Raw genomic sequence first — 15,248 nt, forward strand, 5'->3', positions numbered from 1 at the left:
CTTTTTTGCATCGATCTGTCAAACTCGTCGACAGATGGAGCTTTCGTCGGTCGTTCTTCCATCTTTCCAGCCAGCGGAATCGCGAACAAAGACTCATCTCCCGTGTTCGTCCGCCACCGTGTGTAAAATCGAAACTCGAGTGCGTCGCCGTCTCCCGCCGGGAACCTGCGCCACGGAACGTCGGAATATGTAACAGTTTGTGCGAGTCCCGGATTTTTTTTCGATCGTAATTATGGGTGTTGTTTAAAGGGGAAGCTGCCCTTGTTTGTGTGTGCGTTTGTGACTAAAGTGGCCACCGGAGAAGATTTTTCGGAGGAGGAAGGATTTCTCCCCACCGTGTTTGACCCCCTCCTGCTCTGGTTCCGAAGACGACAGAGAAGTTATAATTGCTGCAAGTGTGCAAAAAAAAAAGTAAGAGGGCAGACGAATTGAAGGAGGAGAAGCAAACGGAAACGGTTTGTGCAAAAGTGGCAAAATGTCCAGCCGGGTTCGCAAACAGAACGAACCGATGAAGGCGTTCGTTCCGGTCAGTTCGCTGCTGGTGCGCGGTTCCGGCTCGCTGCACTGTGCGGCTTCCGGTGGCGCCACCGCCATCGGTTCCAAATCCCTGTCGGCGACGCTGTCCCCGCCGCTGCGGCACATTTCGCCGGAACATGTCGTCGGGCTGTCCGGGAATCGGAGCCCCGAAGCGCTCACCTATAAAGGTAAGAAAGAGGTGGGTGGGAGATGGTTTCTCTTTACAACTTGTCGTCCTGTGCTCAGAGCATTGATAACAGTCCCGAGAAGGAGCAGGAAGAGAAAGGGTGGGCGAGGATGGATTTTTGTTGTTTTGCAAAAAGAAAATCGATTCCGCAAAGTCGACGGAAATTATGAATGGGGCTCGGCACGTCCGGCGCGACTGCGGGCCGGGCTTTCCGGGAATAATTTGAGCTTGAGTGGGCTGGGAAGCTTGTGCAATGTAAGCTAGCTTGTTGTACAATTGCTGAAATCAGTTATTCAACTAGATTTTTTTTCCGTTGAAGCAAAATGAGATAACAACAACACTCTTTTTTATTTCATCAATTTTCCTGTTTTTAAATATTTTCATGGCAATATCTCAGCAACTATGGGTCGTATCAACAAAGTTCAAAAAGGCAAAATATAGAGAATTTTCTCAGCATTTAATTTTTTTTTAAAGTAGGCCAACATGGGCACTAATTTAAAAAAAAAAATGAGTATTTAACTAAGACTAGTTTTTAAACTGTTACCTAAAAATGGCTGTAGCTTGAAAACAGTGCACTCTATCAAAATTTCACTAAAGTATTTTTTGATTACAAATTCGATTTTACATCGAAAAATTAAGTTGAAAAAAATTTGCGACCAATACTTCGATTTTTTGAAAAAAAAAAATCAGTATTGATTCAAAAATTCATAACTTGGTCAAAGATTTTTTGCCTGTTCTTATAATGTCTTTTATCGCCTAAAGCATACAAGAAAATAAAAATAATAATGAAATAGTGTTTTTTTTTTTTGCAAATCAAATTTAAGTGACAAAAAGTTAAATTAAAAATAACCTTTTTTACCGTGTATCATTTTTTTCAGTGTAGTCTTTATCCATACCTACAACTTCGCCGAAGACACCAAATCGATCGAAAAATTCCTTCAAAAGATACAGATTTTTGAATTTTCATAAATCATTTTTGTATGGACAGCTGCCAAATTTGTATGGAAATTTATATGGATAAACTAATGATGCAAAAAGGCTTTTTGGGCATAACAAAGGCACCAAAAAAGTTTCAGCCTGATTAAAAAATACAAAAATTAAAAGTAAAAAGAAGTATGTTTAGAATCATTGTTTTAAATGCTATTTCGAAACAAATATGTTGACTAACATATCAGGCGGTCCGTAAAAAAAACCCCACCTAGAAAACGCATAACAAAAACCTTTGCTAGAACGAGATAGCAAATATGATGCAAACAAATCCGCAGCTGCCATGTAAACATTCTTTGAATATGTTGGTAAGTTTCTGATTACAATTTAGGTAAGCTTTTTAAAAAAATATTGGTGTTATTTAATAAAAAAAAAACGTTTTAACCCAATTTAAACCCCTTACCGCCAAAGTAAAGTTGATATTTTTTAACTTTTTAAATTATATTGATCAACTGGGATTGAAATTGGTACCGCTAAATATTTCAAATAGCTTCGTGCAAAAGACTTACTTTAATTCGTTCAATACCTAGTATTCAAAAAAAGTTTTGTGGTCTTGAAAAACCTATTTTCTGCATGTTTTTTTTTTATTTCAACTTTATGTGTCATCCAAACTCTCTCAAACTGGTCACAGAGGCAAGTTTAATAGAAATTTTATGATTTTGAAGTCGGGTCCTCGTAGCGCGGTGGTTAGCGGCTTCGACTGCCGATCTCTTAGTTGCTATGGGGCGCGGTTTCGATTCCCGTCTTATCCTCCTGGCCTTCTATCGGATGGGGAAGTAAAACGTCGGTCTATTTGCGTTAAAGAGGTTTTGGGTGACTCACCACACATAATCTTCGGACGCCTAGAAATGAGCAGAAACTTGCAACAGAGACCACAAAAGACCCGGGGGTCGTTAAAGTGGATTGCTTTGCTTTTTTTATGATTTAGAAGTATGTATTAATTTTACTCACTGTCCAAACACCTTGACAAAAAAAAACTTCTCATCAAAAAGTACCTGAGATATTTTTTGATTTTTTGTACTTTTCTGTAGTTTTTTTAAAGGTCCAATAAACCAAATTTCCAGTCTTTGCTTTTTGGGTGTTTTTGAAACCGCCTTGAATCAGGGGTATTAAAATCACCCAAAAAGCAAAAACTGAAAATTTGGTTTATTGGACCTTTTAAAACTCCAAAATTGAGCTTTTAAAATAAGAAAAAAATAGATAAAATAAAATGCAGTCAAGCTAATTGATCTTTACACTTATTTTAACCCATAAAGTCGCGGTCCTATACAATTTTGTTGCAAAATATTAATCAGAACCAAGATCAGAACAATTTTCAATAAATAAAAATTTCCTGGGAATTCTCGTTTCTCGGGAAATCGGACGCTCTACACAGCAAAAAATTGTAAAAAATGTTTAAACTAGCAAAAAATTGAAAAAGCGACTATTAAAAACATGAAAAAAAAAATAGATTGGCAAGATGTAATGATAGATAGGTGGTAGATTAGGCCAAATACCTACATGCTCAAATTCTTAAATTCCTAAATTCTTAAATTCTTAAATTCTTAAATTCTTAAATTCTTAAATTCTTAAATTCTTAAATTCTTAAATTCTTAAATTCTTAAATTCTTAAATTCTTAAATTCTTAAATTCTTAAATTCTTAAATTCTTAAATTCTTAAATTCTTAAATTCTTAAATTCTTAAATTCTTAAATTCTTAAATTCTTAAATTCTTAAATTCTTAAATTCTTAAATTCTTAAATTCTTAAATTCTTAAATTCTTAAATTCTTAAATTCTTAAATTCTTAAATTCTTAAATTCTTAAATTCTTAAATTCTTAAATTCTTAAATTCTTAAATTCTTAAATTCTTAAATTCTTAAATTCTTAAATTCATAAATTCTTAAATTCTTAAATTCTTAAATTCTTCCCTGGAGATGGAACCACACGTTGCCGTCGTTTCAGGGCTATTTGCCAAGATGGTTTCCGATGTTGATATATATCACACATTTATTTTATATTTATATACTTGTGTTGATAGAAATCACAGCTTTTATAAAATATAAAATTACAAGATATTGAAATTTTTTATTCGAGTCTCAATATTCTTGTTCGTAAAATCTGTTAGAAACAGGTTTAAAACTGTTTGATAATGGGGAGGAATAGTTAGTTTTTTTGTAACTTTTTCTAGGTTGTTTAATAATTCCAGACTTCAGTTATGTGTAAGCCAGTTTAGTAATGCTATCAGAATTTCTGATTTCAATTGAAGTGGTATACTAACCATTCTGAATTGTCAAAAATCCATAGAGTATCGATCAATCAATAATGAAATGATATCGGACAAAATTCGTTAATCTGTTGAACTAACGGTTTTCGGATTATGGTTGTATCGATCATTGTTGCGAATCGAGGATCTACTGGAGTTTTGACGATCAAATAGAGCCTAACATTTCAAAAGGACACACAGGTGTGAACAGGATTGTGTCTCTTTCACTCAAATTACATAAGATATATGATAGGGATACACTCTTGTTTGCAGAGCTTGTGTGCCCTAATGAAATGGAAGGCACGAAATATTCGTCTTAACAACGAGTGTTCAACTTGCAAAATATGAACGTTTCATTAATGTTTATTGTTTTTGGAAGCAGCAAGACAGGTTTTAAAAATAGGCAAAGAAATGTTTGGCTTTGTAATTAAAATTTCGAGGATTTGAGATTTAAGTTACTTTCAGACAGTTTTGTTGAGGTTGTTGTTTCAAGTTAGTTAGTTTTTCTGAAATGAATAATTGGACATAAATGATTAGTTAAATTAAAGTTAGTTGCAGTGTACGACAAGACTACTGACGGACGCGACAGGACGGGGTCCAGAAAAAATGCCCCTGACAAGTTAGTTTTTATCTTTCATTTTCCAGTTAATTTATTTGATTACCTTTAGATTTGAAATACATCATAGGTTCCCTTTGTATAAATCTCAATTGAGTTTTTGATTGAATCATAATTTCAGATTTCCTATATTCAGTTTTAAAGTTAGATTAACGTAACTGCTCAAGTCATCCAAATTCTTACTACTCACACCTACACTAATTTTCTTTCACCTTCCCCCTCCCGATCCCCTATATCTTCCGGTGGTGTTCATTTGGTATGCAATACTAGTTCGGCCACTACCCTTTTTCCACAAGAAACCGGACTTGGACTGACTTGAGGCCGCGCCCCCCACCTTGCTCCGTAAAACGAAAACGAAAACGAAATTCTTAAATTCTTAAATTCTTAAATTCTTAAATTCTTAAATTCTTAAATTCTTAAATTCTTAAATTCTTAAATTCTTAAATTCTTAAATTCTTAAATTCTTAAATTCTTAAATTCTTAAATTCTTAAATTCTTAAATTCTTAAATTCTTAAATTCTTAAATTCTTAAATTCTTAAATTCTTAAATTCTTAAATTCTTAAATTCTTAAATTCTTAAATTCTTAAATTCTTAAATTCTTAATTTCTTAAATTCTTAAATTCTTAAATTCTTAAATTCTTAAATTCTTAAATTCTTAAATTCTTAAATTCTTAAATTCTTAAATTCTTAAATTCTTAAATTCTTAAATTCTTAAATTCTTAAATTCTTAAATTCTTAAATTCTTAAATTCTTAAATTCTTAAATTCTTAAATTCTTAAATTATTAAATTCTTAAATTCTTAAATTCTTAAATTCTTAAATTCTTAAATTCTTAAATTCTTAAATTCTTAAATTCTTAAATTCTTAAATTCTTAAATTCTTAAATTCTTAAATTCTTAAATTCTTAAATTCTTAAATTCTTAAATTCTTAAATTCTTAAATTCTTAAATTCTTAAATTCTTAAATTCTTAAATTCTTAAATTCTTAAATTCTTAAATTCTTAAATTCTTAAATTCTTAAATTCTTAAATTCTTAAATTCTTAAATTCTTAAATTCTTAAATTCTTAAATTCTTAAATTCTTAAATTCTTAAATTCTTAAATTCTTAAATTCTTAAATTCTTAAATTCTTAAATTCTTAAATTCTTAAATTCTTAAATTCTTAAATTCTTAAATTCTTAAATTCTTAAATTCTTAAATTCTTAAATTCTTAAATTCTTAAATTCTTAAATTCTTAAATTTTTAAATTTTTAAATTCTTAATTTCTTAAATTCTTAATTTCTTAATTTCTTAAATTCTTAAATTCTTAAATTCTTAAATTCTTAAATTCTTAAATTCTTAAATTCTTAAATTCTTAAATTCTTAAATTCTTAAATTCTTAAATTCTTAAATTCTTAAATTCTTAAATTCTTAAATTCTTAAATTCTTAAATTCTTAAATTCTTAAATTCTTAAATTCTTAAATTCTTAAATTCTTAAATTCTTAAATTCTTAAATTCTTAAATTCTTAAATTCTTAAATTCTTAAATTCTTAAATTCTTAAATTCTTAAATTCTTAAATTCTTAAATTCTTAAATTCTTAAATTCTTAAATTCTTAAATTCTTAAATTCTTAAATTCTTAAATTCTTAAATTCTTAAATTCTTAAATTCTTAAATTCTTAAATTCTTAAATTCTTAAATTCTTAAATTCTTAAATCCTTAAATTCTTAAATTCTTAAATTCTTAAATTCTTAAATTCTTAAATTCTTAAATTCTTAAATTCTTAAATTCTTAAATTCTTAAATTCTTAAATTCTTAAATTCTTAAATTCTTAAATTCTTAAATTCTTAAATTCTTAAATTCTTAAATTCTTAAATTCTTAAATTCTTAAATTCTTAAATTCTTAAATTCTTAAATTCTTAAATTCTTAAATTCTTAAATTCTTAAATTCTTAAATTCTTAAATTCTTAAATTCTTAAATTCTTAAATTCTTAAATTCTTTAATTCTTAAATTCTTAAATTCTTAAATTTTTAAATTCTTAATTTCTTAAATTCTTAATTTCTTAAATTCTTAAATTCTTAAATTCTTAAATTCTTAAATTCTTAAATTCTTAAATTCTTAAATTCTTAAATTCTTAAATTCTTAAATTCTTAAATTCTTAAATTCTTAAATTCTTAAATTCTTAAATTCTTAAATTCTTAAATTCTTAAATTCTTAAATTCTTAAATTCTTAAATTCTTAAATTCTTAAATTCTTAAATTCTTAAATTCTTAAATTCTTAAATTCTTAAATTCTTAAATTCTTAAATTCTTAAATTCTTAAATTCTTAAATTCTTAAATTCTTAAATTCTTAAATTCTTAAATTCTTAAATTCTTAAATTCTTAAATTCTTAAATTCTTAAATTCTTAAATTCTTAAATTCTTAAATTATTAAATTCTTAATTAAATAATACAAATTTGGTGGTTCGATTTTTATGAGCGACTCTTTGGCGAGAATCATCAAGTACGAACTGTGTTTAAATTTTCAAATCCTTAGATTTATGATTTTTTAAGATTTTTTCACTCCATAAATTTCTGATTTTTTTTATTTTTCATATTTATATTTCAAAATATTTTCATTCATATTTAGAATTTCTCTTTTTGCCAAAATTATTGTTACGGCTTTTCCCTCTGGTTTACTTCATCCTAGCAAAAATAAATTTGTCCATAAAATTTTCGTTTCAAGATTCTGCGTTCAGAGATTCGGCTTCATGTGGCTATTCTTGATATAAAATTGCATTTATTGAATAAAATTTTATTTAATCGTTTGTGATTGTTGTGTTCCTTTTGTAGGATCTCTTGATTTTTGTTCCAAAATATTTTTTTTAATTCACAAAAAACTCTCTTGTATGTTTGTCGTGAAATTATTTTTGTTAATATGGCGCGGATTGGGTTTTGGGACGGCGCGGATTTGGCGCGGATTTTTTTTCGACTTCTCCGTAACAACCCTGTCAATGTCTTAAACGCGTTGGAAAGGTCTTTTAAATACCTTTCTGAAAATGTATAGCATGACGGGTTTTCTTACAAAAACCACCCTTTTTACAATCTTCCGGACTTAAGTCGAGATAATCGAGTGACAATTTTTTGATCAACATCCCACCACACACACAGACATTTGCTCAGAATTTGATTCTGAGTCGATAGGTATACATGAAGGTGGGTCTAGGAGGTCTAATTGAGAAGTTCATTTTTCGAGTGATTTTATAGTCTTTCCTCAGTAAAGTGAGGAAGGCAAAAACAATTTATTTTTTTGTGCATGATTCGACTATCCGAAGTCCCAAACAAACCTTCGTATAATCGAGCTTCGGATAATCGTGGCTTCGAGAATCGAGTCTGGAATGAGATTGGCGAGATTGGATTGATGATTGTTGTACAAAAAGTAGTAATCTTTTAGAAAGTTTATGAATTTTACCTCGGTTCAAAAATTCAAAAGATTTTAAAGCACTTTTGTTACTATTTTTTGATTTGACGACAAAACCGATTGAAAGCCGGCCGGTGGAAGTCCTTTGCGGCAAAGTGATGAAGGGTGATTTTGGGTTGAGGGATGCACTTTTAATGCATATTTCAAATGCAGTGTTGAGAGAAGTACCGCGATATCAAACGCGGAAGAAGGCCACACACAAAAACTCACCCACACATCGATGGAGGATGCTATCGAAATGCACATTTCTGCGCAAACTGCTGCACAAATACTTGCAACTCTCTGCAAAACAGGGAGGGTTGAGCATAAGCGCATTTGTAAGAGTTTGCGCGGATTTCTCTGCTCGGGGGGAGTGGGGTCGTACGAAACGCCGGCCGGGGAATGCAACCCTACAAACCCAGGACTAGGACGACGACGATGACGACGAGAGGATAAAAATAGACCCAGACCGGGCAGGGACCAGGGACGCGCCGTTCTCGTTCGATGCCATGATTGCACCGCGCTCTTGTTTGAAGATCAAGGACACTATTCAATGCACACTCATACAAATTCGCTGCTCTGCATAATAGTAGGTGTACGACGTACACGGAGTGCAAACTGTGAATGAGTGCGCGTGTAATACAGCGCGACGACTGCCGGGAAAAAGTGAATTGGCACTCGAGGGGGCTTTTGTTCCGAGGAGCAGGAGCTCTCTTAGACATGCTGCTGCGGTGATAAGCGGTTCGAAGGTTCGAAGATGATGTTTGAGGGCTCTTTCAAAGGGTGAATGTGAAAACTCGAAGATGCTAAGAAGCTCAGAACACAGGACCAGGGCTAATCTAGTGGGGTTTATCGAAGATGGAAAGTCTTTTGCTGATTCCCTTAAGATATCTGGAAGAGTGCTGTGACGTTAGCTGTGGTGAAGGTTGCAGGGTGGCTACTTAAATACTTAAAGAATTTAATTTTTAAAACCCAAGCCATCACATTGGTGGTCAAAATCCAGTTTATGACCAAACCTAGTTCTCCGGGTCTCAAATTATTGCTAAGAATATCCTCTTTCCGCATTTCTAAATAGAATTTGGCTAGTATGACCACCAGGAACCTTCTACCATCGAAAAAGTCCTTTTTGAGACCCCAATTTTGACGACCTAAATTTCAATCAATCAGATGACTCCCGGTTGTATTCGACAGGCATTTTTCTATGCTTGAAACACGAATACAGTCCAGACTCGATTATCCGAAGGCTTCGAAAAAAAAACACTTCGGATAATCGAAATAAAAATGTGTTCCGTTCCATTATGTTTTATTGTCGAGCTTACCCCTTCACTACTTAAGTGGTTTAGAATTTTAAAATCCTTGATGGCGGCCAATATGGCGGTGACAAAGTATTGGAAAAATGCATTTCATTATTTAATAGACAATCAACTATTCAAATTTGACTAAAATGGGGTCGCAGAACTCGAATTTGATGTTAAAAACTAAAAAGAATAAAAAAATGAAAAAAAAACTTTAATGTTCGTGATTCGACTATCCGAAGTCCTTCGGATAATCGAGGCTTCGGACAATCGAAACATCGGATAATCGAGGCTTCAGATAATCTAGTCTGGACCGCATTTATGTCACGTCCGATAAGTTTCTTTTTGCCCGTTATTCACGATACCATTTCACTTATTATAGTTGAAATTGATCCAAACATCTTAGGGATCATCCATAAACCACGTGGACACCTTAGGGGAAGGGGAGTGGGGTCAGCGATTATCCACGGTCCATAAAAAAAAGATTTGTTTTGTATGGAAATTGTCCACGACAATTTTTTAATATTCTCGTTTTTGAATATGTTTTGGATGACAAAAAATGCCATCTTTTGAGGTACGGCCAATACTCATCATTTTTTATGTTTTCCGCTATAAAATCAACATTAGATACATCAACAATGGAGAGTTGCTTGCTCACTTTTATTTGAGCTATATGTTACTTTGGAACAGTCAAAAAAAATTTTTTGGGGGAGAGAGTGTTGTCAAAACCATCCTGCAGGCTGCCAAAAATCGAATGTTCGCTCCGTTTTTGAAAAATCTGTGTATATCTGTGTCAGATTTAAAGTCTGTGTTTGTCTGTGCATCGCAAAATGTGTGGACACAACTTCAGAAGTCTGTGAAACACAGACAAATCTGTGTACCTGGCATCCCTGGTTAAGCAATACCTAAAACTTTGCCCAAGACACCAATTGATTCAAAAAAAAAAAAAAAAAAAAAACAAAAAAGAAATTGGACACTGAGAATAAAATGAAACTACTCCACAGAAAGTTGCTTTGGTGAACCGAATTGGGAAGCTTTCAAGCTAAATCTAAGAATTTACGAAGAAATCTATAGATAACTCTACATGGTCACATCACTGCCACTCGTGAATCCTGACTAGCGTGGTTCACGGTTATATAAAAAAGACAAAAGTGTTCAATTTTCTTTTGCATCAACCGGAATGTTAAAGTTTAATGACCCCAGAAGCTAGCCAGCAAAATTGAGCTTATTTGGTTTTGATCTGAAGTTAGTATGGAACATGAATCAATTTACTATGCAGAATTGTAACTTTTTACATCTTCTCATAGAAAATTTACCAAAATACTGTCAAATTTTCCTATTCATAAGTTTCATATAGAGTTTGATTCGGGAAACAACATTGTAGAACGTCACAAAGTGCTAGGAATTGATCTCGAAAAGATACAGGATATTTTTTGAAGTTTGCTTTTTTCGGCAAAATTCAAAAACATGCTCAAAAATTAACCTGTATTTTTTGGGATGAATTCCTAGCGCTTTGCGATGTTCTACAAAGTTGTTCACTGGATCAAAACCTAACAGAAATCTCTTGGATGATAACATTTTATCGGGTTGAGCAAAACTTTCTAGAAGAAGTGTTAAAAAGTGAAAAATAAATCAATTACATTTATTGAAATTCCATTCTAACTTCAGATCAAAACTGGAGCAACTAAACCTTAACTTAACTAACCTTAAGCTCAATTTTTCAGGCTAGCTTCTGGGGTCATAGAACTGCTGATGCAAACGAAATTGAACACTTTTGTCTTTTTCATATGTCCGTGAACCACCCTAATCCTGACCTCATACTAACCCATCTTACTAACCCCCTTCAAAGCTCATGTGATACATTGTCGGAGATGCAATCAATTACGCGGTCTCTATCACTCAAGTATCGGACTAACATTCCTATCCACTTCGCAGTGAATCTACCACTGCTCGTAGCTGGCGCCGATATTGATCAGCATGATAGGGGCATTTGAGAAGTTTGCGGAACGAGCACAGATAGTTCTCACAAGGGCGCCGGCTCTGGAGGGGCACGGTACTTTTTGCCCCCCTCAAAATTAAGCAAGGGGGGCAGCCCATACATGGAACCTCCCCCCAGAAATATTCTAATTATAAATATCGAAAATAAAATTTCACAGAAATATAAAAAAAAAAATTAAATCTGAAACATTGTTTGTACATAACAACAGACACAAAAAATCTGTAAAAATCGTAAAATCCATGTTCAAACACATTTGCTATTTTCAATTTGGGTGACATTTTCTGAGCAAAATCGTTCACAATTTTCTGGATTTCGATACAAAAGTTATCAAAATCGACAACGTTGTATCGTTGCCTCAGTAAATTTGATTATGAGAGCACAAAGACATCGGTAATAATTTGAGAGATGTCGTCAACATAGATTTTACGGATTTGCTCACAAGACTGCTATACGTGCATGGTGTTCCAAAAACATAACCAAAGTACTTTTTCGATAGCACCTATCAAGTTAGTGAAGAAGTAATGTTTTGTTGTTTGAATTTAAATTTGCAGTTACAAAAATGCAGATAAATTTCCTATTTTAATTTGGCAATTTGGGAAAGTATATTTGAAGTGCTTTCAAATGAATTTTTAGATATATAACATTTCTAGAATTTCTATGGTGTTAACATTTTTTTCTGAATATCTTGATTTCATTAAAAAAAAAAACCTAGTTGAATTATATTTGAATTTCATTATTTTATTTTTTGGAGTTTTTCTTCGTAGCTTCCTAAAATTCTTGGATTTTATTAAAATTATTTTTTTAAATTTATTTTATTAGTACCTTGTACCAACCAGACAAGCCTGGCCCGAAAAATCAGGGGGCAGCTGAAATAAATTTAAAATGCATTCCCATGCGTTTAGAATAATTTTAGCATGTTTGGGTTGATTTAAAAAACTTTTTATTTTTGAAAAAAATTCAATGTTTACTATCGCAAAAAGTTTTTTTTCGCTAAAATTTTTGTTTTCGTCAAATCTTACATTTTTTGAAAACTATTTATTGCAAAACATCTGATTCAGAACTAGTGTAAAATGCATTTTAAAACGCGTTTGCATTCAAATGTTGAGACCAGGCTAATTATTTAAATTTTTATATTTTTTTATCATATTAAGGCCATTGCAAATATTTTTTGAAGTTTATGTCCCTCAACTCTGGTCAAAGTCGAGGGAAGGGGGAGGCAAAAAAATAAAAATAGCTGAAAATTGAAATTACAGGCCACGGTGTCAACATTTGAATGAAAAAAAGTGTTTTAAAATGCATTATACACCTGTCCAGTTGTTTTGCAATCATTGATATCCAAAATTTCCAAATACTGATGAAAATTTTATTTTTGCGAGAAAAAAAAGTTTTTGCGGTGCTGTACATTGTAATTTCATAAAAGTTCAAAATATTTTTAAACGAGTCCAAACATGTTAAATGTTGAACATGTTGACACATAAACTTTGAAAAATATTTGCAACGGCTTTAATAAATTATTTAAATTCCTTGATTCTTTTAATTTTTTAATTTAAAAGTTTTTTAAGTCCTATTTCACTGCTTACAAAAAAATAAAAGTTCTTTCGATAAAATAAGCTTTATTTTTTTTCTTTTAATAATTTTAATTTAGTGGGTTTTTTAATAGTTCTAGAATTTTGTTTCAAAAGGTCCTATAAACTATTGTCTCTTATATGTTTATAGGACTTATTAAAAAAAAACTCTAGAGTTGTTCAATTTATTTCATTATTGCTATTATCAAATTTTACTAAATAATTCGAATTTCTTGGACTTCAAATATTCTTAAATTTCATCAATTTCTCATTCATTTCATTTTTTTGATTTTTAAATATTCTTAAATTATAGCAAAAAAAATATTTCTAAAAAGCTATAACTTGTAATGGAATTTTAAGTACAAACAAATGAAATCAATTTAAAATGCATTCCTCTGGGTCAGAATCATTTTGCTTGGATTAATTAAAAAATCTTTGGAATTTTGTGTAATTTTCATTGTACAATTTTTAGCTTTCTTTGAAATAACCCCAAAATCCAAGCTGGAATCCTCAAAACAACTAAATAAAAATCTTTTCTTTGTACAATTTATCATGAAAATACAGCAACAGATTGTGCTGAAACAAATACGAGCATAAAAGTTAGCTAAACTTAGATTATTTAATTTAAAAGCTATTTATTACCCAAAAGGTTACCAACATTATTTTTTTAATCGTCTGCCATACAACACTAAAATATTTTAAAACATTTCCGAATCACTCACATTGTAGAGAACAGTTTTCTGAACAATTTCCATATAAAAAGTATCAATTTTGGTTCAATATATGGTTCAATATAAGCAGAGGGTTACACAATTTCGTAAAATAAAAAGTGACTCCCTAAAATTTCAGGATTTAATTCCCAACCAACCTGCCTATTGTCATACTGGTACGGGACCATCCATAAACAACGGGACACTTTCCCACATGGTCCATGGCGTTTTGAAAAAGTAATCTAGATTTCAAAACACATTCAAAGTATGTGATCAATTTGGTCATGTTTGAGTCCGCGGAAGTCCTTCGTCCCCCCCCCCCCCCCCCTCCCTTCGAATGCATTCCTCATTTTTGTTTAGTTTGCTGGCCAGAGAAATGGGTTTGAGTTGGTTCGAGTACTCGCACAAATCGCACAAAACAACCCCGTTTGAAACAAATACACTCACACTGACGCAAATCCCCCGCCGCAGCAGCCTGCAAAGCAAAGGGACTGTTGTTTATCAATGAACGTATTTTCGGTTCGTTTGGTTTGTCTCTGTGTGTGGAAAACCCGGTCCGTGCCTTTGTGCTCGTCGTACGCGCCCGTGCATCGATTTGCAGCAGCCAGGACCAGGACCGGGACCGGGAGTACGAAAATACCGCGTGGGAGGATTGGTTTTGTGTGGTGCCACCGGCCCACCGGATCTAGCGGGAGAGAGAAATCGAGTAGTACACTACCACACAGGCGCATTTCCGATGCCAAAAGGGTCGAGTTGGAATGGTGTCGACTTGGAGTGAAATTGTGCAAAATCAAAATAAATCTAGAGTTTTTTTATGAGGGTCCTATAAACGTATGAAACACAGTAGAGTAGCCTATAGGAGCTTTAAAAAAAGTGGAAATCAATCTTTTTGCCTTGCGTGGTTAAATTTGTTTTGTTTAGAGAGGTGACGGGCCGGATATTTTTTATTGAAATTTTTTAATGACGCAAATGGGCAAAAATTTGTTTTCTCAAAATATTCAAGTATTTCAATAGGAAATTTTGAGTACAATCAGCTGCAAACAATTTCCCCTGCATTTATAACCATTGCACAGTGGTCCAGATCGCAAAATTAAGTGGAAAACGGACTTTCCGAATAATGGTGAAGTTTTGGAGCTTCGGTGTCTTCCGAAGAGTTGTTTTAAATAGAAAGGGGCAACTTATGATTTGGTTGAAAATTTGGGTGGTTCACTATTAGGGTGATTATGAAAATCTAATTTTTCAGGAATATTTTTAGGAATTTTTCTGTCTTCTTAAAAATTGTTGGGGTTGCCAAGCAACTATGTAGAAGACCAAATTTATAGAAAGCATCTGAGCAAAACTTCAAAAATCAGTTTTTTAACATGGCAATTCAGGGTTAAGTTTTAGAAAAAAAGTGATAATGGGGGCACTTTTAGAGCTCTAAAAAACAAACAATTTTATTTTTTGACAGGTCAATTTGGACTTTAGGGTTAAAAGTTACAGCGATTTTAATCTAATCTAATCTAATCAGACCCTAGCGCAGCCAATCTTTCGAAGGGATCCTGGAGTGTGCCTTAGGTTAGATGACGCCTAGCACTCTTCTTGTCATTAATAACATTTGTAGTGCGCCATTGCATCGGAATGCATTGAAAACATCACAAGCCTTAAAGCTGTCAGGCCTACTGCGTTAAGCCGGATCGCAGAGATGATTCGTAATTGGGTTCAGTTTGAGCT

General features: G+C 32.2%; 1 protein-coding gene across 1 annotated transcript in view; it reads left to right on the forward strand.

Moving 5' to 3' along the window:
* LOC6043514 (protein FAM117B) overlaps positions 1-15,248 on the forward strand; it is a 33,490-nt gene continuing 18,242 nt past the window's right edge. Inside the window, exon 1 of the mRNA XM_001859433.2 lies at positions 1-704. Within this exon, the coding sequence (XP_001859471.2) occupies positions 476-704 (229 nt within the window). The 5' untranslated portion in view covers positions 1-475. The remainder of the gene's footprint in view (positions 705-15,248) is intronic.

Source organism: Culex quinquefasciatus, chromosome 2 (genome assembly GCF_015732765.1).
Source record: "Culex quinquefasciatus strain JHB chromosome 2, VPISU_Cqui_1.0_pri_paternal, whole genome shotgun sequence".
Classification (NCBI taxonomy): domain Eukaryota; kingdom Metazoa; phylum Arthropoda; class Insecta; order Diptera; family Culicidae; genus Culex; species Culex quinquefasciatus.